We start from the raw sequence: 21393 nt of genomic DNA on the forward strand, positions 1-21393 counted from the left end.
GGATTCACCCGCACCTCTTCCGTCTCTTGCATTGGCAGGCAGGTTCTTTACCACTAGCGCCACCTAGGAAGCCCAATGTGTGTGTGTGTGTGTGTATGCATATATATGCATGTGTGTGCACACATGTGTATGTGTATATATGTATGCACGTGTGTATATGTGCGCGCGCACATATGTGTGTATGCGTAAGTGTATGCATGTGTGTGTGCATGTGCGTATATGTGTGTAAATGTTTGTGTGTGTGTATATGTATATGTGAGCATGTGCCTGTGTGTGGTATGGGGGAGGCAGTGGGCAGCTGGGCAAGTTCCCAGGGCAGAGCACTCACCTCAATGCTCATGCTGTTAACTTTGTCCAGGAGGGCGATGATCAGACTGTAGAGGTTCCCCAGATAGAGTACAAGGACCCTGAAAGCCACAAACCCACCTTGAATGAGCAGACCACCACACAAAATCCATGCTTCTGTCTGATCCATGCTTCTGCCATGATTCTGGAGTGACTACCGTGCTTAGGCTAAGACAGTGGTTGGTTTTCACCCTTGGTTTCCTTCAGAATCAGATTGTGTAAAAAAAAAAAAAAAATGGTAGCCTGAACTCATGAGGGGCAAGTCTATTATGCCTCTGTTTTTCTAGTTTTGAACAGAACAATGAGGCCAATCTGTGTACTAGGAATGCAATCATAGTATTGCTTCTCCCTGGTGTGTACCTGTAAGGGAGCTGCTGAGGAATGCTCTTCTCTCTCCTGGGTTGACAGAGGAGGTGCTGAGCGCAGCACAGAGGCAAGGGTTTGAGCCCGGGCGCTGGGAACACCCCTCCCCACAGAGCCACCCTGGATGAGGGGTTTCCACATGCCATCCCCTGATCTTTCAAGTGTTTCTATCTTTGAAACGACAATTGGACTTCTGTTGGACTTCAAGGCTGTCAAACAACAGCCTTTTAGCCAAATCCTACCCTCTTCTATTTCTAGAAATAAAGCTGCAAGAAACACGGCCACGCCCCTTAGATGCTGTACGGTCCATGGTCACTTCCCTACTATGACCTCAGAATTGAGCCTTCATAGACCTTCATAGTCTCTCTTCAGAGACTTCATAGACCAGCATGATCAAAAAGATGTACTTGGTCCTTTACAGAAAATATTTGCTGACTCCTGAAAGAGAGTCATTCTTCCCAAAGTGATCTGGGGGAAATTTGTTCTGTAGAACATGATCCAGTGTTACAAGAGGAAATACAATCAAAGCACTGGAGGGCCCAGAGGGATGGGAGACAAGTAAGCCAGGTTCTAATATCCCTGCCCTCTGCGACCATCACCCTAACAGAACCTCCCCTAAAGCTGCACGTCTACTGACAAAGAGGCTGCTCTGGGCAGGAGATGGAAATTTTTCAGTAAGACAGTGATGAAGCCAATGCTAGCAATGAAATGTGGTTTCATGAGGCTGGCCCCTCTGACCTCCCCTGTCCCCAGTCTGCTGTGGCTCACATCTGCATCTACCACCTGCTGAACACCCACTGACCATCCTGACATAGCCTCTATGGGTCTGTGCTTTGGGGAATTACGAGTAAAGCATGTTCATCTCACATCTGGAAAGACAGCAAGAGTCTCTCACCTCTTGTGGTCAATCCACCGAGGGACTCAAAATGTGAGCAAAACAGTGCAGCCTTTCCTTCATCTTCTGGTCCTCTTTCTCTCACATCTGCTTTTTCTGCCTGTTTTCCCCTTTTCTCATCCTCTCCATCCCTCCCTCCCTCCTCCTCTTTTCCTCTTGTTCTTATCACCACCCTTTCATCCGTCTCTTCCATCCAGTCTTCCTCTCCAGCCCCCTCCTCTCTCCCTACGTCCTCTTCCCCGTCCTTCCGATCCTTCAACCCCTGTGCCTAAGATGCTCCATAGGGCTAGTCCTGTGCTAAGGCTTGCGGCGTGGGGCAAAGCAAGCCCTGGCTCCTGAGAGACTGAGTTCCCACGGTGGGTGGCCAGACAGTGAACCCATAAGGAAACCTCCCAGCACAGTGGCCGTACCTTGCCAGCTGGAAGCGCAGTGTGGTTCGTGGGTGGTACATCTCCAAGGCGGCAATAAGGTCGAAGGCCGATGGTGCCAGCATGGTGACAAGGGAGACCACCACACTCACCTACCAAGAGAATGCATGCCCCACCGAGCTCCTCTGAAGGCCCCCCACCCCCGAATCTCAGCCTTCATCACCTGACAGTTGATCTCATTGCCTAATGTTTGGTAGGGGAGAGGGGTATTCAGAGGATCATGCAGTTCTTTCATGGAAAACCTCCCCCAAATCTTAGCTAATTAGCTGCTTGACAAGGCCACTTTGCCATGGGTTTATTCTTTCCAGCGGTGGCAGTGGTAGTTTAGTTGCTAAGTCATGTTCGACTCTTTGCAACCCCAGGGACTCTCGCCCACCAGGCTCCTCTGTCCATGGCATTCTCCAGGCAAGAATACTGGAGTGGGTTGCCATTTCCTTCTCCAGGGGATCTTCCTAAGCCAGGGATCCAATCCACGTCTCCTGCATTGCAGACAGATTCTTTACCAACTGAGCCCCCAGGGAAGTGCTATTCTTTCTAGGAACTTTCCTTAAACTGAAGACACTCATACATGCCATTTGGGATTCACTGGTGTTTTGGTCACCTTCTTCAATTACCATCTTATTCTATTTATACTTTCTTTACCTTGGATGGAAGAAGAAAATAAGTGTAGCCATTAAGAACAGACAAGGAAAGTCTGAGAGGTAATAAATATTCTTTCTGCACATGCAAGATTTAGAGCATTACTTTTGAATGACTCTTGTTTCTCTGTATTTATGACAAGTGAAAGCAGAGGCTTAGCTGGTACATGAGAGGTGTGAGCTAAAGAAGAAATAATTTCTGAATTTATCTTTCAAAAATTTATCTACCTATCCACACACAAGCACATATTTCTATAACCCACTTAATTGACATAAAATACAGAGGTATGAGAAGAGACTCTGTAATGCAGTCTCAGATTCTGAAAAATTATTGTACATTGAGGATGAATGTATTGCCTGCACACTTTGTTTTTAATTATTTTCATAGAAGTGGTCTGAGAGGTGGCATTTGTGCTACTTCTGCCATTCAAATATTTACAGGTAAATCAAACCAGACTTTCAGGACCAGAGTCTTACAATAATTAGTAAGAATTATAAAACTGTTTATAACCTTCCTCTTGGTAATATTCTATTTGTGGGAATAATCACATAAATGGAGGGGAAAGGACTTTTACAAAAATGAGCCATTGGTGTGAGGCTATTTTGGGAAGCATTATTGTGACTTAGAAATATAGAGGGACTTCCCTGATGGTCCAATAGTTAAGAATCCATCTTCCAATGCAGGGGATGCAGGTTCGATCCCTGGTCGGGGAACTAAAATCCCACATGCCTCGGGGCAATTAAACCTACATGCTGCAACAAGAGAAGCCTGCACACTGCAGCAAAGACCCAGCACAGGCAAAATATATGGAAACCGCCTAAATGTTCAACAATCCCCACGTGGTCAACTTCAACACATGCAATTGAAGACAATGCAATTGCTAATGCAAATACTGGTGAAGTCGGTTTCTGGAAACACACATATAAAGAAACACAAAGCCAAGAAAGCAAAGCACAGTCAGCAGTGCAACTCCAAGGGAAAGAATGTACAGATCTTGAGGGTGGTTTTGAATCAAAACCTTCCTCATTAAGGCCAGGGATATCATTCAGCCAAGCCTGAGTGTTGCCACTCTGGTTCCAAGCCCTTGTGATCCATGCTCTAGAATAAGAGGACTACAGTTTTTCCATGGAGATACTTCCAGTGAATCCACTTAAGAAACACCACAGGGGGGACTTCCCTTGTGGTCCAGTGGCTAAGACTCTGCACTCCCAGTACAGAGGCCGTGGGTTTCATCCCTGGTTGGGGAACTAGATCCCACATGCTGCAACTAAAGATGCTGCATACCGCAACTAAGACCTGGTGCAAATTAATTAATTCATTAAAAATAAAAAATAAGCAACACCCAGGAAACAGAGGAGGATCTGCCACTGTGTGTGGGTACCTCATTCTTTTCCCAGAGTGTCAGCTCCTTCTTGGACTGTGCCAACTTCTGGGACCGGTCCACCACGAAGTAGATGAGATAGATGCTCCCAGCGAGTGAGACAAGCACCAGGATGTTGGCGACGACCCGCAGACAGATAGTCACTGCCCTGCAGGGAGAGGCAGATATGGGGACAGTATGCTGGGCTCCGCACAGGGCGCCCAGATGCATGTCTTCCTCACATTTTGACAGAATCAGGAGGATTCAGGATTTGTGTGTGGGAGAGAAATGAGAACTGGACTTTCTGCTGATTTGTTTGCTTGTAATAATGAATCACTGAATGAGCCATTTTTGAACGGGAATGTGTTCAGGATGGCTGCAGCTTTCACATTTGAGGGAACATCAAAATCACCTGTGAGGTTTACTCTTCGAGACATGCTAAGAATGTGGAGTCTTGGGTCTCACTCTCAGAGATGTTAATTCTGTCAGTCAAGGTGGGCATTGGAGGGATCTGCATTTGCAGCACCTTGCAGGTAATCCTCATGTGGGTGGTGCGCTCTGCCCCCTGAGAACACAGATGGAGTCCCATCCTTTCATTTCATAGCTGAGGAAGCAGCAGCCCCAAAGAGTCAAGGGCATTTCAGGGTCATAGAAATTAATGACAGAGAGAGAGCCAGAATCCATTTTCCAACACCCTATCGAGAGTCCATCCTCCCATAACAACTGCTTCCTCTCAGGGGCTGGTGTTTCCTCAACTCCCCAGGTCTCCAGCATCCCCTGGACAGGCTTTCTGCATTGCAGGAACTAACCATGAGCTTAAACCACCAGTGAAGATGGACCTAGAGACTGCCATTCAAAGTGAAGTAAGTCAGAGAAAAACAAACACAGCACAATTAGCACTTATATGTGCAATTTAGAAAAATGGTAGAGATGACTTATTTGCAAAGCAGAAAGAGAGACTGATGTAGAGAACAAATGCATAGACCCCAAGCGGGTAGGATGAATTGGGAGGTTGGGATCAACATACAAACACTGCTCTGTATACCAGTCAATCCTAAAGGAAATCAGCCCTGAATATTCATTGGAAGGACTGATGCTGAAGCTAAAGCTCCAATACTTTCTACACCTGGTTCAAAGAGCCAAATCATTGCAGAGACGCTGATGCTGGGAAAGATCAAGGGCAGAAGGAGAAGAGGACAACAGAGGATAAGATGGTTAGATGGGATCACCAACTCAATGGACATGAATTTGAACAAACTCCAGAAGATAGTGAAGGACAGGGGAGCCTGGTGTGCTACAGACCATTGGGTCGCAAAGAGTCAGACATGACTGAGCAACTAGACACTCAACAGGGAACTACATCCCGCATGCCGCAACTAAGACCTGTCACAGCCAAACAAATAAATAGTAAATATTCTTAAAGAGAGAAAAATTATAGGCTTCCCACCTACCACATTATGAGATGGATAGCTTTTAAGAAAAAAGAACTGCCTGATGTTGTATGAAAATGAGATAGACTCTGGTGATTTGGGCACCAAATTAAAACAGCTTATCAATGACTCTAGTATGGGGAGTTTGTCATACATACAGGTTTTTGCTTTTCTTCTTTTCCTGTTCTTCCAGTATAGCCTCCTTTAAAGAAAGACACATACAGTATTGAAAGCTTAGTATTATCATTAATCATAAATTTTTACAAATAGTTTATGAGAGAAATGACTTATCCAGTATTTTTAATCATAAATTCAATGCCTAGACTTCATTCTATAAGACTCTATTGATATCAGCACTTTGTATAATAATAGATTTAAAAAGGCAACTGGAGAATGGAAATAAGAAATGGAGAAGTAAATTATTGAGATCATCAAAATGATCTAAATCATTTTTTTCTCAGAAGCGGGCACCATTTAGCTGTAATGTAGTTGTTCAGGAGCTCTGTCTCTGAATGCTTTTTACTGTGTTATCTTCTAAGTCAACACTAAGAGCTTGTATCTCCCACATAGATGTATTTATTCATTTACAAGTTAAATACATGCAACATGGTAGTAATCCATTATGCAAATTAACACAGATACACACATGGAAATTTTAGAAGGATGAAATTTTTAAAAAAAGTTCCAGTGTTTTCCTCCTGTACACCATCGGATTGTCTGGGACATGTTGTGGGGGGTGGAAACACATCATGTCACGTGACGTTGGAGACTGTGGCTGCCTTGGTCTGAGCACCGTGGGAACAGGACCATGCTGACCCCCAGCAGAAGGCCAGCGGCTCTTGCTGTAAAGGCTGCGGTCTGCAGAGCCCTGACTCCTGGCAGCCTGGACTGGCTTCCTAACTCACCCTGATGCTGTTCACGATGGCTGCGGTTTTGCTCTCGGCTGCCTCTGGGTTTCCAATGAGGTAATCCCAAGCGCAGAACACCCGCCAGCAGAATGTGTAGTTTTCATTGGAAGCGCTGGCGAGGCTCATGCGGGAGTTCTTAGCCATCCTGTACAAGAGGACCAGAGAAAACCATAATTCAAAAAAGACACATGCACCCAAATGTTCACTGCAGCACCATTCACAATAGCCAGCACATGGAAGCAACCTAAATGTCCACCAACAGAGGAATAGATGAATATGTGGTGTGTATAAAAATGTAGTATTAGTCAACTATAAAAAGAATAATAATGCCATTTGCAGTAACATGGATGCAACTAGAGATCCTCATACTAAGTGAAGTAGGTCAGATAAAGACAAATAACATGTGATATCACTCATGTATGGAATCTTAAAAAACAAAAGTCTACAAATGAACTTACCTACAAAACCAAAGCAGAGTTAAGATGTATAACATAAACTTATGGTTACTGGAGGTGGGATAAGGGTGTGGTGGGATAAACTGGAACATTGGGATTGACACATGCATATTGCTATATATAAAACAGATAATTAAAAAAGATCTGCTGCATACCACAGGGAATGCTACTCAATACTCTGTAATGGCCTATGTTCTAAGAGTGAACATATGTATATGTAAGCTTCCCCCAGGTGGCGCTAGTGGTAAAGAATCCACTTGCCAGTGCGGGAAATGCAAGAGATGTGGGTTCAATCTCTGGGTCAGAAAGATCCCTTGGAGTAGGAAGTGGCAACCCACTCCAGTATTCTTACCTGGAGAATTCCATGGACAGAGGAGCCGGGTGGGGTACAGTCTATAGGGTCACAGAGAGTCGGACAGGACTGAGCGACTGAGCACATTAGCACACATATATAGGTGTAACTGATTCACTTTGCTGTACACCTTAAACTTACACAATATTGAAAAGTCAACTAAACACTAATTAAAATTTTAATTAATTAAAATTTTAACAAAAAGACCAGAGAGGGTCATGCAAGAATAGTGCTGGGAGCAGGCTCAGCCACTGGGGGCTGCTGCGAGTCCATGCAGAGCAAGGAGCCCCATCTATGTCTGGACAGGCAGAGCCCTGGCTGGGTTCAGCCCGGCTTGTGGCTTGTGTCCTCAACCACCTGCTTTGAACAGTGTGAAAACAGCGCATTCTTGGATGAGTCCATTGCATAAGCTCTCTCATCACTGGTGGTCAGGAGGTCCCTGTAAGTGTGTGCACTCACTGCACGTGTGCAGCTGTGACTGTGAAACAAAATTCTTTACTTTGAACTAAATCAGTTCTCCTTGGAGCCCCTGCCCGATGAAGCAACTACCCCACCAAGTGGGAGCCTGTCAGATACCTCTTATACAGGACTTTGCATTAGATATAAGGCAGGAGTTGCGATTCTGTCCTCAGGAGAATGTCCTCCTGTTCTTCAGGCCACCGATCCCCAACTCCTGGGCCATGCGCCAGTACTGGTCCGTGGGCTGTTAGGAACCGGGCCGCACAGGGCAGCAAATGAAACTTCATCTGTACTTCAGCAGCTCCCCATCTCTCTCTCATTAGCCCCAGATGGGACCCTCTAGTTACAGGAAAACAAGCTCAGGGCTCCTAGAGTGTGCATTATGGCCAGGTATATAATTATTTCATATCACAATGTAATAATAATAGAAATAAAATGCACAATAAAAGTAATGCACTTGAATTATCCCCAAACCACCCCCTACCCTGTCCATGGAAAAATGGTCTTCTGTGAAAATGGTCCCCAGGGCCAAAAGAGCCCGCTGCTTTAGAGCTTCTCTCCTCTTAGAAGCTTTTCCCTTTCTGTCTATCCATGTTTCCTGCTCCAGAGTTGACAACAATTTGTCTCTTAAACTCTAACATCCAGAAAAGGGTTCATGTTGTAGGTGGGGTCTTGAGGCCTCCCAGAGGCTAAGCTGGAAAGCTTCCTGTGAACTTTCGGCCCTCAAGTCACTCTGCATCTCCCTGTATGTGAGTATGCATGCTCAGTCACTCAGTTGTGTCTGACTCTCTGCAGCCCCACGGACTATAGCCCACTAGGTTCCTCTGTCCATGGAATTTATCCAGGCAAGAATATTGGACTGGGCTTCCATTTCCTTCTCCAGCGGATCTTCCCAACCCAGAGATGGAACACACGTCTCCTACTTCTTTTGCACTGGCAGGCAGATTCTTTACCACTAGCACCACCTGCTGTTTTTTCTGTTTTATAAGAATTTAATTATAACTATAATTATAAACATAACCTTACATATCAATAAACATATTTCAACAATATTCATCAATAAACATATTTCAACAATATTCTTATTGGCTGATTTTCATCATGTTCCTGTTTTTCTTTAACTTTTTATTTCTTATTGGGGTTTTGGACTGCATGGAGATCAAACCAGTCAATCCTAAAGGAAATTGGTCCTGAATATTCACTGGAAGGACTGATGCTAAAGCTAAAACTCCAATACTTTGGCCACCTGATGCAAAGAACTGACTCATCGGAAAAGACCCTGATGCTGGGAAAGATTGAGGGCAGGAGGAGAAGGGGACGACAGAGGATGAGATGGTTGGATGGCATCACTGACTCGATGGATATGAGTTTGAGCAAGCTCCGGGAGTTGGTGATGGACGGGGAAGCCTGGTGTGGTGCAGTCCTTGGAGTTGAAAAGAGTTGGACATTAACTGAACTGATAGCAGATTAACAATGCTGTGATAGTTTCAGGTGCAGAGTGAAGGGACTCAATCATACATATTCATGTCCCCATTTTTGTGTGAACTCTTAAGGTTCTCAAGTCACTGCATCTCCCTAGATTTTGTCTGCTTGATGATAATGATGATGATGACTGTTTTATCTTTTTTTATCCTAATCCCTTCTACCTGAACTTTGCTATGATGACACACGGGGCAGTGTGATGAAGACAAGCTGGTGTGTACACAAGATCGGAGCTTCCCTGGTGGCACTAGTGGTAAAGAATCCGCATGCCAATGCAGGAGGCACAGGTTTAATCCTTGGACTGAAAGATCCCCTGCAGGAGGGAATGGCAATCCCCTCCATTCATGCCTGGAAAATTACAGGGACAGAGTAACCTGATGGGCTACAAGTCATACAGTTGTTGCAGAGTCAGATAGGACTGAGCAAGGACGCCAGGCCTAATCTGTAATGTGGGCAGATGTATGCCCTGACTTTGCAGGGTTAGTGATAAGAGGAAATGAGATCATCCACAGCATTTTGGCATGGATTTTGAGGAACTGAACGGACATACTTTTTTAAGAGGATGATGAAGCTGTAAGCAAACACTGCCATCCCCACCAGGAAATAGGCCAAGGGCAGCCGGTAGCCAGCTCTCCCGATCCGTCTCTCCCTGCCGTAGTAGCCATAGAAGAGGACCGAGTACTGGAGGTAACCCTGCAGAGAGAGCACTCGGTGTCATTTCTGACTCCCAGGTTCCAGAACATTCACAACTCCCTCCCACCTTGAGACAAGGACGTGGCTGGGCCTGATCCTCACCCCCAGAGACCAAACGGTGTCCAGATCTTGGGCAGATGCAATATGCTCCTTGGGGATGGTCTTGCTGGCTGTGCTTCCAAACGGTTGGCCTGCAATGAGCTGGTGACAGAGGAAAGGCGATCACACAGTCCTCTGGAAGAAAAGGGGCCACTGATCTCCATGCACCTGTGAAGATGCTGCACCTACAAGACTCTTAGGAAGTGGATTCATCACAAGTGGCCAGACTTTCATTTGCCTGATTGGGGCCAGTCTGAATGTACTCTCTAGTCTGGACATGGCTTCTAAGGGAGGATATTTGAAGCCACTGGGTTTCTATAATGGCATAGGAAATGGTCTCATTTGCTTTGCAAAGATAAATTTTAGTTGAGAAATAGATTTTACTTTAACACAATGTCTGCACACTGGCCCATAAGCCAAATCCAGCCTAACACTTCCTTTTGTGTGGCCCAAGAGCTAAGGAAGGCTTGAGTGGTGGCGGTTTAGTGGCTAAGTCATATCCAATTCTTTGTGACCCCCCGTGGACTATAGACCCCCCCCCCAAGCTCCTCTGCCTGTGGGATTTCCCAGGCAAGAATGCTGGAGTAGGTTGCCATTTTCTTCTCTGGAGGATCTTCCCAACCCAGAGATCAACCCCACATCTACTGCTTGACAGTTGGATTCTTTACCACTGAACCACCTGGGGAGACCATTGCACATTTTTAAATGGTTGGAAAGAATCCAAAATTGCTTCCCAGGTGGCTCAGATGGTAAAGAATCTGTCTGCTATGCAGGAGACCTGGGTTCAATCCCTGGGTCGGTAAGATCTCCTGGAGAAGGGAATGGCTACCCACTCCAGTATTCTTACCTGGAGAATCCCATGGACAGAGGAGTCTGGGGGCTACAGTCCATGGGGTCGCAAAGAGTCAGACATGACTGAGTGACTCAGCACTCATAAATTAAATTTTATCAGAACGCAGCCACAGTTACTAGTGACCTAGGGCTTATCAGTCACGTTTGTATGATGTAGCAGATTTAAGAAGCCCACAAAGACTGAAATATTTACTATCTGGCCCTTTACTGAAAAAAGGTCACCAAGCCCTTTTTGAACACACAGATTATCCTTCCCACGAGGATAATGAGTGTGCCTGTCTTATGCAACAGCTCTAAACATCTCTTCTTTATAACAAACAGCACTTTAAACTCTCCTGATACAGTTCTTACCTCTGGAAGAACAATAAAAGCACCTGTCATAATCGTGAGCACAATATTGATCCCAAATAACCATCTCAGGAATATGAAATAAGAGGCAACACCAGATCCAAAATGACCTAAAGAAAGACAAGGTAAGGAGCACAGTTTAAAGAAAATCCTCCCAGTGTCAGAAGTTCTCTGTAAAGCAACACTTATTTTTTTTTCTTACATCAGCAGGACATTGACTAAGAATGCAATAATGTCCCTATCAGGGTGTTGACCCATGATGATCATTTAGAAGGATTAACACATTCCTTTATATCTACCAGTTACACACATACATCCTTAATCCCTAATGTCACACTTTCCTTCATGTCATATGGATCTAAAATGCTTTTTATCAGATTTACATTTCACCTACGTTCAGAAATATCAGCCTCTTTTGAGGATTTAAAAGATTTCTTTTTCATTTTGCATAGTTTGGAAAATTCCAAGGATATTGTAGGGATTCTTTTGTTTTAATTTCAAAAGAAATAACAGTGTGTTAGATGTTAACATTAGGGGAAAGTGGTGAAAGGGGTTATAAGAATTCTCCTTGCCACTTTTCCATACATCTAAACTTATTCTAAAATAAAAAGGACATTTAAAAACAAATTTCTGGGACTTCCCTGATGGTCTAGTGGTTAAGACTCCCTGCTTCCACTGCAGGTGTACCAGTGGAAGGTGGCAGGTGGCAGGTGGACCACTCCCTGGTCCTGGAACTGAGGTTCCCGCATGCCCCACAGTGTGGCCGAAAAATGACTAAAAACAAATTTCTACTGAGAAAACAAAGGGCCTTAGAGGAAGTTGGATGGGGATATAGGTGACACTTCTGATGACTTTCTGGAGCAGGTGGACTTGTATCATACTTTGGAAAAGTAGCACCTTGAAATTTTATTTCAAATATAGCTTATGTTTCATAATAAGTAGTAAAGCACAAAGAAAGCCCAAAAAAAGTCACCTACTCCAAGGCTACTAAATTAAAATCACTACTAGAATTACTTTCTAGTAAATTTTTAGTGGAACCATCCATTGTCATCCTATATGTGTATTTTTTGTATAAAATCCAGGGTTAACAATCTATTATGAACATTTTCTCATACAAAATATTTCCCTATAAAATGAATTTTATTGTTCCATAATTTATTTAACTTAAACTCCACTTCCTGACTCTTTGGAAGTTTCTAATTTTTCACTAGGTAGAGTATTTGCTAGCATAAATGATTCTGCAGACAGTTTCTAAGGTCAGATTTCCTAGAATCAGAGCCTGAGAAGTCCTGGGTGTTATTTGGAAGGAATTATGTTAAAGCTGAAACTCCAGTACTTTGGCCACCTCATGCAAAGAGCTGACTCATTGGAAAAGACTCTGATGTTGGGAGGGATTGGGGGCAGGAGGAGAAGAGGACGACAGAGGATGAGATGGTTGGATGGCATCACCAACTCGATGGATGTGAGTTTGAGTGAACTCCAGGAGTTGGTGATGGACAGGGAGGCCTGGCGTGCTGCAATTCATGGGGTCGCAAAGAGTCAGAAATGACTGAGCGACTGAACTGAACTGAACTGAACATGATTTATATCCCAAAGAAAGGGAATGCCAAAGAATGTTCAAACTAACACACAATTTCACTCATCTCACATGCTAGCAAAGTAATGCTCAAAATTCTCCAAGCCAGGCTTCAACAGTACATGAACCGTGAACTTCCAGATGTTCAAGCTGGATTTAGAAAAGGCGGAGGAACCAAAGATCAAATTGCCAACATCTGTTGGAAAATCGAAAAAGCAAGAGAGTTCCAGAAAAACATCTACTTCTGCTTTATTGACTATACCAAAGCCTTTGACTGTGTGGATTACAACAAACTGTGGAAAATTCTTAAAGAGAAGGAAATACCAGACCACCTGACCTGACTCCTGAGAAACCTGTATGCAGGTCAGGAAGCAACAGTTAAAATTGGACATAAAACAACAGATTGGCTCCAAATCGGGGAAGGAGTACGTCAAGGCTGTATATTTTCACCCTGCTTATTTAACTTAGATGCAGAGTATATCATGTGAAGTGCTGGACTGGATGAAGCACAAGCTGGAGTCAAGATAACCGGAAAAATATCAATAACCTCAGATATGCAGATGACACCACCTTTATGGCAGAAAGAGAAGAACTAAAGAGACTCTTGATGAAAGTGAAAGAGGGTTAAAAGTTAGCTTAAAACTCAACATTCAAAAAAAAAAAAAAACCTCAACATTCAGAAAACTAAGATATGGCATCTGGTTCCATCACTTCATGGCAAATAGATGGGGAAGCAGTGAGAGTTTTTTTTTTTTTTTTTGACTCCAAAATCACTGCAGTGACTGCTGCCATTAAATTAAAAGACGCTTGCTCCTTGGAAGAAAAGCTATGACCAACCTAGACAGCATATTAAAAAGCAGAGATATTACTTTACCAAAAAAGGTCCATCTAGTCAAAGCTATGGTTTTTCCAGTAGTCATGTATGGGATGTGAGAGTTGAACTATAAAGAAAGCTGAGCGCTGAAGTGTTGATGTTTTGAACTGTGGTATTGGAGAAGGCTCTTGAGAGTCCCTCAGACTGCAAAGAGATCCAACCAGTCCATCCTAAAGGAAAGCAGTCCTGAATATTCATTGTAAAGACTGATGCTAAAGCTGAAACTCCAATACTTTGGCCACCTGATGGGAAGAACTGACTCACTGGAAAAGACCCTGATGCTGGGAAAGATTGAAGGCAGAAGGAGAAGGGGACGACAGAGGACGAGATAGTGGGATGGCATCACTGACTTGATGGACTTGAGTTTGAGCAAGCTCTAGGAGTTGGTGATGGACAGGGAAGCATGGCATGCTGCAGTCCATGGGGTGGCAAAGAGTCGGACATGACTATCGACTGAACTGAACTGAACACAATATATTGAGGAAGCAATCTCAAGAGAAAGTGGGTCAGAGGAGGTCAGGGGAAAGAGCTGAGCAAAAATGTGGTCTCAACTTGAACCTGGCTTAGCCTAATCCCATGGGGAGCTCTGGAGGGCAAGTTGCATCATAGTGTTGGTGCCACTTTGAACAAGAAGCTAGACTTGAATACCCCTTAGTCATCACCTGTAGGCTCTCCAGTGGGGCTGGGGGAGCAGGTGATGTCTGCCCAACATCTGGAACAATGTGGGCCAAGACTAATCCTCGAGAGAAGGGAGCAGCCAGAAGTCATAGCAGCCAGTGCTCAGAATAGCTGAAAAAGGGTGGACCAGACAAGTAAAGGGATCTGGGAAGGGAATCAAGTGTGTTTGATTTTGTTGTGGCTGCTGTTTTCTCTGGTTGTTAGGGAATAGAAGGGTTCTATCAAACAGTATAAACATTTTGAAGATGTTTGGTTCAAATTACCACTTTCCCCTAGAAATAGCATCCCAATTGACATTTCTACCACTGGTATGAAAGGGATTAATATCACTTAAATGTTAAAAATGCTTTTCCCCTCCTCAATTTGTCATCTAACTTTTACCTCTATTTTTTATGTACATAAAATTTTTTATGTGTAGTTAAATATAACAGTACGTTCCTGGGTGATTCCTTCTTTACTTTCAGAATTTGACAGGCTCCCATTCTCACATCACAGTACTTGTATTTCTTTTTATTCCCTCATGGTTTCCTATTTAAATCAAATCCCTTATGATTATACAGTGGAAGTGACAAATAGATCCAAGGGATTAGATCTGATAGACAAAGTGCCTGAAGAACTATGGATGGAGGTTTGTGACACTGTACAGGAGGCAGTAATGAAGACCATACCCAAGAAAAAGAAATGCAAAAAGGCAAAATGATTGTCTGAGGAGGCCTTACAAATAGCTGTGAAAAGAAGAGAAGTGAAAGGCAAAGGAGAAAAGGAAAAATATATGCATTTGAATGCAGAGTTCCAAAGAATAGCAAGAAGATATAAGAAAGTCTTCCTCAGTGATCAATGCAAAGAAATAGAGGAAAACAATAGAATGGGAAAGACTGGAGATCTCTTCAAGAAAATTAGAGATACCAAGGGAACATTTCATGCAAAGATAGGCACAATAAAGGACAGAAATGGTAAGGACCTAACAGAAGCAGAAGATATTAGGAAGAAGAGGTGGCAAGAATACACAGAAGAACTGTACAAAAAAATATCTTCATGACCCAGATAAGCATGATGGTGTGATCACTCACCTAGAGCCAGACATCCTGGAATGCAAAGTCAAGTGGGCCTTAGGAAACATTACTATGAACAAAGCTAGTGGAGGTGATGGAATTGCAGTTGAGCTATTTCAAATCCTGAAAGATGATGCTGTGAAAGTGCTGCACTCAATATGCCAGCAAATTTGGAAAACTCAGCAGTGGCCACAGGACTGGAAAACGTCAGTTTTCATTCCAATCCCAAGGAAAAGCAATGCCAAAGAATGTTCAGACTACTGAAGAACTGCACTCATCTCACATGCTAGCAAAGTAATGCTCAAAATTCTCCAACCCTTCAACAGTACATGAACCATGAACTTCCAGATGTTCAAGCTGGATTTAGAAAAGGTAGAGGAACCAGAAATCAAATTGCCAACATTCATTGCATCAGCAAAAAGGCAAGAGAGTTCTAGAAAATCACCTACTTCTGCTTTACTGATTATGCCAAAGCCTTTGACTGTGTGGATCACAATAAACTGTGGAAAATTCTTCAAGAGATGGGAATACCAGATCACCTGACCTGACTCCTGAGAAATCTGTATGCAGGTCAAGAAGAAACAGTTAGAACTGGACATGGAAAAACAGACTAGTTCCAAATAGGGAAAGGAGTAAGTCAAGCCTGCATATTGTCACCCTGCTTATTTAACTTATATGCTATGTACATCATGAGTACATCATGAGAAATGCTGGGCTGGATGAAGCACAAGCTGCAATCAAGATTACCAGGAGAAATATCAATAACCTTAGATATGCAGATGACACCACCCTTATGACAGAAAGAGAAGAACTAAAGAGCCTCCTGATGAAAGTGAAAGAGGAGAGTGAAAAAGTTGGCTTCAAACTCAACATTCAGAAAACTAAGATGATGGCATCGGTCCCATCACTTCATGGCAAATAGATGGGGAAACAATAAACAGTGAGAGATTTTATTTTCCTGGGCTCCAAAATCACTGCAGATGGTGATTGCAGCCATGAAATTAAAAGATACTTGCTCCTTGGAAGAAAAGCTATGACCAACCTAGATAGCATATTAAAAAGTAGAAATATTACTTTACTGACAAAGGTCCATCTAGTCAAAACTATGGTTTTTCCAGTGGCCATGTATGGATGTGAGAGTTGGACTATAAAGAAAGCGAGGTGCCAAAGAATTGATGCTTTTGAACTGTGGTGTTGGAGAAGACTCTTGAGAGTCCCTTGGACTACAAGGAGATCCAACCAGTCCATCCTAAAGGAGATCAGTCCTGAGTGTTCATTGGAAGGACTGATGCTGAAACTCCAATATTTTGGCCACCTGATGTGAAAAACTGACTCATTGGAAAAGACCCTGATGCTGGGAAAGATTGAAGGCAGGAGGAGAAGGGGATGACATAGGATGAGATGTTTGGATGGCATCACCAACTTGATGGACATGAGTTTGAGTAAGCTCTAGGAGTTGGTGATGGACAGGGAAGCCTGGCATGCTGAAGTCCATGGGGTGGCAAAGAGTCAAACACTACTGAGCATCTGAACTGACCTAATTGAGCTTTAAAGTAAAAGATCTAGGTTATTCTTTAAAACAGCTGAATCAACTGTTCCAGCATCCATATGGCTCTATGCTACATGTTTCAATTCCTGTAGTTTTTATAATGTATTTTATTTAACTTTTTGGTTATACAAGTTCATTTGAGTTTTTCCTTTTAAAAAAGTTTTCAATTAGTTGTTTTTTCCATATGAGTAATACACAAAAACACACTGTATTATAATTTTATTGAAACTGCATTAAAACTTATGAATTGATATTGAGAAAATCAACGCCTCCCAAATATTAAATCACTATATGTCTCTTCACAAAACGCTTTAAATATCTCATGATTAAATTTTAGTTTCTTTATTTCAGACTTCAGGTTATATTTATTCCTGTGTGTTGCATTTGTGTGTCTGTACTGTGTGTGTTTTCACTCTTTTAAACATTTATTTATTTCATCTGTGCTGTGTAGCATTTGGGTTCTTAGTTCCCCAAGCAGGGATCAAACCCATGACCCCTGTGTTGGGAGTGTTAAATTCTTAACCACAGAACCACCAGGGAAGTCCCCCTGTGTGTGTGTTTTCAAATGTTACTATGATTGATTTAATTGGGGGGGTATATTTTTCTAAATGAGTACGGTCACCTCTGGAGAAGGCAATGGCACCCCACTCCAGTACTTTTGCCTGGAAAATCCCATGGACGGGGGAGCCTGGTGGGCTGCAGTCCATGGGGTCGCTAGAGTCGGACACGACTGAAGCGACTTAGCAGCAGCAGCAGCAGCACAGTCACCTCTCTCAAAATGCTAATCTTTGCATTTTGTTTTGTATCAAAATGTATCACCCATGTTATCCTTTTATTCATCTCACAGTTTCCCCCCTCTATTGTTTCTGGGTTTATATTGTGTCTAAGGCATGAACTGACAGAGAACTGACAGAGCCCCAGCGGAATGTGGGGCTGTTTTTATCCTGGGAGGTGGCAGAGACAAACACTATGTCTCCCACCTCCATAGACCCCTGGGCAGCCTCAGTCAGCACTGTGTGTACAAGGGCCCTGACTGCCCAGTGTAGGAACCAGTTCGCCCCAGACCCATCTCAGACCTCACTGCTGGCTGCCCACCAGCACCACCTCCCACTCCACTCCTCCAAGAGCCAGCACTTACTTTCGATTTTCTTTATCCTCATTTCCCAGGGGATGAAGATGACCACGAAGTTACAAGCCAGACGAGCAAACTTCCGCCACAGCTAGAGAGAAGGGAGCAGGATTAGAGGACTTGACATTCATGAGGGTGGCAGTGATTGTGTGGAGCCCAGGTCCTACACGGGGCTGAGGCTCCCAGCGGGCATGCTCGGTCACTCAGCCGTGTCCGACTTTTCAAGCCGGTGATCTGTAGCCACCAGGATCCTCTGTCCTGGTTTGGGACAACCAAACCAGGGATTCTCTAGGCAAGAATACTGGAGTGGGTTGCCATTCCCTTTTCCAGGGGATCATCCCGGCCCAGGAATCAAACCCAGGTCTCTTTCATTGCAGGCAGACTCTGTACCATCTGAGCCACCAGGGAAGCCTTTTAAGAGCAAAGTGAACACAAAATTAAGCAAAACCAAGGAAGAAATGGGTCCTAATTTCAGGCCTGGGTTATTGAGATTTGGTAAGGCTTCTAAGATCATTAGGAACAGATGTGTACTAACAACATGTATTATAGCTTATGAACAATCTGTCCATCCAGAGTGTGTACTGACCACCTACATTGTGTTTCCAGTACCTCGGATACAAATCATGAGCAAGACATGTGAGTTATCAGCTGGTGTGGAGTTTGCATCCAGGTAGAAGGGAGGAAACAACAAAGAATTCAACTTATTAGAACTGGGGGATAGCTTTCTGAAACAAAGGGTCAAGGAAGGTCTATCTGGGGAGGTCATACATGAGCTGAGATGTGAATGAAAATTAATCAATAGTTCAAAAAATAATTAGTCCTTAGAGGAGCTACCTAGAAAGGGAGAATAGCCAGGAGAAGCCTGTGGGTTAGCATGAGCTGGGCATTTTACAGGAAAGAATAAGAAGAAAGGAATGAGATGAGGTCAAAAAGGTAGGAAATGGCTGATCTGGTGGGTCAGAAGAAGGAGTCTGGATTTAATTCTGAATGCAATGTATATACAATGTACATTAATGTATGTAAGATGGAATATCACTCAGCCATTAAAAGGAACAAAATTGGGTCATTTGGAGAGATGTGGATGGACCTAAAGTCTGTCATATAGAGTGAAGTAAGTCAGGAAGAAAGTACATCAAGGCTGTATTTTGTCACCCTGCTTATTTAACTTATATGCAGAGTACATCAAGAGAAATGCTGGGCTGGAAGAAGCACAAGCTGCAATCAAGATTACTGGGAGAAATATCAATAACCTCTATGCAGATGACACCAGCCTTATGGAAGAAAGCAAAGAACTGAAGAGCCTCTTGATGAAAGTGAAAGAGGAGAGTGAAAAAGTTGGCTTCAAACTCAACATTCAGAAAACGAAGATCATGGCATCTGGTCCCATCATTTCATGGCAAATAGATGGGGAAACAGTGGAAACGGTGTCAGACTTTATTTTGGGGGCTCCAAAATCACTGCAGATGGTGACCAAAGCCATGAAATTAAAAGACGCTTACTCCTTGGAAGAAAAGCTATGACCAACCTAGACAGCATATTAAAAAGCAAAGACGTTACTTTGCCAACAAATGTCTGTCTACTCAAGGCTATGGTTTTTCCAGTGGTCATGTATGGATGTGAGAGTTGTAGTATAAAGAAAGCTGAGTACCAAAGAATTGATGCTTTTGAACTGCGGTGTTGGAGAAGACTCTTGAGAGTCCCTTGGACTGCAAGGAGATCCAACCAGTCAATCCTAAAGGAAATCAGTTCTGAATATTCATTGGAAGGACTGATGTTGAAGCTGAAACTCCAATACTTTGGTCACCTGATGTGAAGAACTGATTCATTGGAAAAGACCCTGATGCTGGGAAAGATTGAAGGCAGGAGGAGAAGGGGAGGACAGAGGATGAAATGGTTGGATGGCATCACTGACTTAATGGACATGAGTTTGAGCAAGCTCTGGGAGTTGGTGATGAACAGGGAAGCCTGGCGCGCTGCAGTCCATGGGGTTGCAAAGAGTCAGACACAACTAAGCAACTGAACTGAAGTCAGAAAGAGAAAAGCAAATATCATATACTAATGCATATGTATGGAATCTAGAAAAATGGTACAGATGAACCTATTTCCCAGGCAGAAATATAGACATACTTGTAGAGAAGGGACATGTGGACATGGCAGGGGGAGATGGGTGGGACAAACTGGGAGACTGGGATTGATATATATATATATTACCATGCATAAACTAGGTAGCTAGTGAGAAGACGTTGTATAGCACAGGGGGTTCAACCTGGTGCTCTGTGATGACCCGAGAGGAGGGATGAGGGTGGGTGGGAGGGGATATATGTATACATATATAGTTGATTCACTTTGTTGTACAGCAGAAATTAACACAACATTGTAAAGCAATTATATTCCAATAAAAAAGACACAATCATTGATCACTATCATATGAGATATAAGAATGAATAAAGTCAACCCTGAAAAAAAAGGGGGTAGAGAAATGATGTTATGAATGAGGAGGGGAAGAACCAAAGTGTCAGAATGAAAAAATCTGCTGTCTTCATAGTGGATGGTAAATGCTTTTGGAAAACAATTGATTAATATATATCAGGAACTAAAAAACATGGATCATCCTTTTTTCTACAGAGGTCATAGTTTTGACATGTAGCCTAGAAAAAAGACTTTTAAAAGACTGGAAAAGCCATCTGTACAAAGACAATCTTTGCAGGTCTGTTAACACTAATGAAGAATTAGAAGCTATTTAAATATCACCAGCAGGCAAGTAACTAATTAAATTAACATACATCTTCCTGATGGAATTACAGAGTCATAGAAAACAATAAGCATAAAAACATGGTGAAAAAATAAAATAGCAACATGGAGAAAAATCCTTGTTACGGTGTTAAGTGAAAAAAAGAAAGCAAGACAAAAATATTTGTATACTATAATTACTCTGGGGCTTCCCTGGTGGCTCAGATGGTAAAGAATGATCATTCTCTCAAGGGAAGATTTCCTTTTTCTGATGAGTTGGGCTTCCTCCGGGAAGCATAATTTGTTAAGTGACGTCATTGGGACTTCAAATGCAAGTTTTGGGAAACTCGGACCTTCGAGCTCACCATATTGTTCAACAACTATTAATGAGGGACGTTTATAACCCATGTAGTACAGCAAGTGCAAGGTTAATTACAACTGCCTGGGCTAGAGGACCAGAGGAAGAGTGGGCACCTGAGTGTGTATGCTCTTTACCTCTGCACCGGCCGCTTGGTAGCCTCGAGTCCTGGTCAACCGCCCTTCAAACTTCAGCACAATATCCTTTGCTCGCCTGAGAAAGGAAAAAAAAACACAGTGGTGAGCCCAAGTTGCCTGGTAATCTCGGCAACACATGTGAATGTGCAGTAGGAATAGATAGCCAAACAGTGGAGAAGAGATGCGCTTATGCAAATCTTAC

General features: G+C 43.2%; 1 protein-coding gene across 1 annotated transcript in view; it reads right to left on the reverse strand.

Moving 5' to 3' along the window:
- The window catches only part of TMC3 (transmembrane channel like 3), a 53892-nt gene that overhangs the window by 24595 nt on the left and 7904 nt on the right, over positions 1 to 21393 (reverse strand). The window contains exons 3-12 of the mRNA XM_055555982.1: positions 21192 to 21267; positions 17976 to 18057; positions 11112 to 11218; positions 9912 to 10010; positions 9667 to 9809; positions 6366 to 6513; positions 5619 to 5662; positions 4052 to 4199; positions 2014 to 2123; positions 329 to 407 (exon numbers count right to left, since the gene is read on the reverse strand). Of these exons, the coding sequence (XP_055411957.1) occupies positions 329 to 407; positions 2014 to 2123; positions 4052 to 4199; positions 5619 to 5662; positions 6366 to 6513; positions 9667 to 9809; positions 9912 to 10010; positions 11112 to 11218; positions 17976 to 18057; positions 21192 to 21267 (1036 nt within the window). The remainder of the gene's footprint in view (positions 1 to 328; positions 408 to 2013; positions 2124 to 4051; positions 4200 to 5618; positions 5663 to 6365; positions 6514 to 9666; positions 9810 to 9911; positions 10011 to 11111; positions 11219 to 17975; positions 18058 to 21191; positions 21268 to 21393) is intronic.

Source organism: Bubalus kerabau, chromosome 19 (genome assembly GCF_029407905.1).
Source record: "Bubalus kerabau isolate K-KA32 ecotype Philippines breed swamp buffalo chromosome 19, PCC_UOA_SB_1v2, whole genome shotgun sequence".
Taxonomy (NCBI): domain Eukaryota; kingdom Metazoa; phylum Chordata; class Mammalia; order Artiodactyla; family Bovidae; genus Bubalus; species Bubalus kerabau.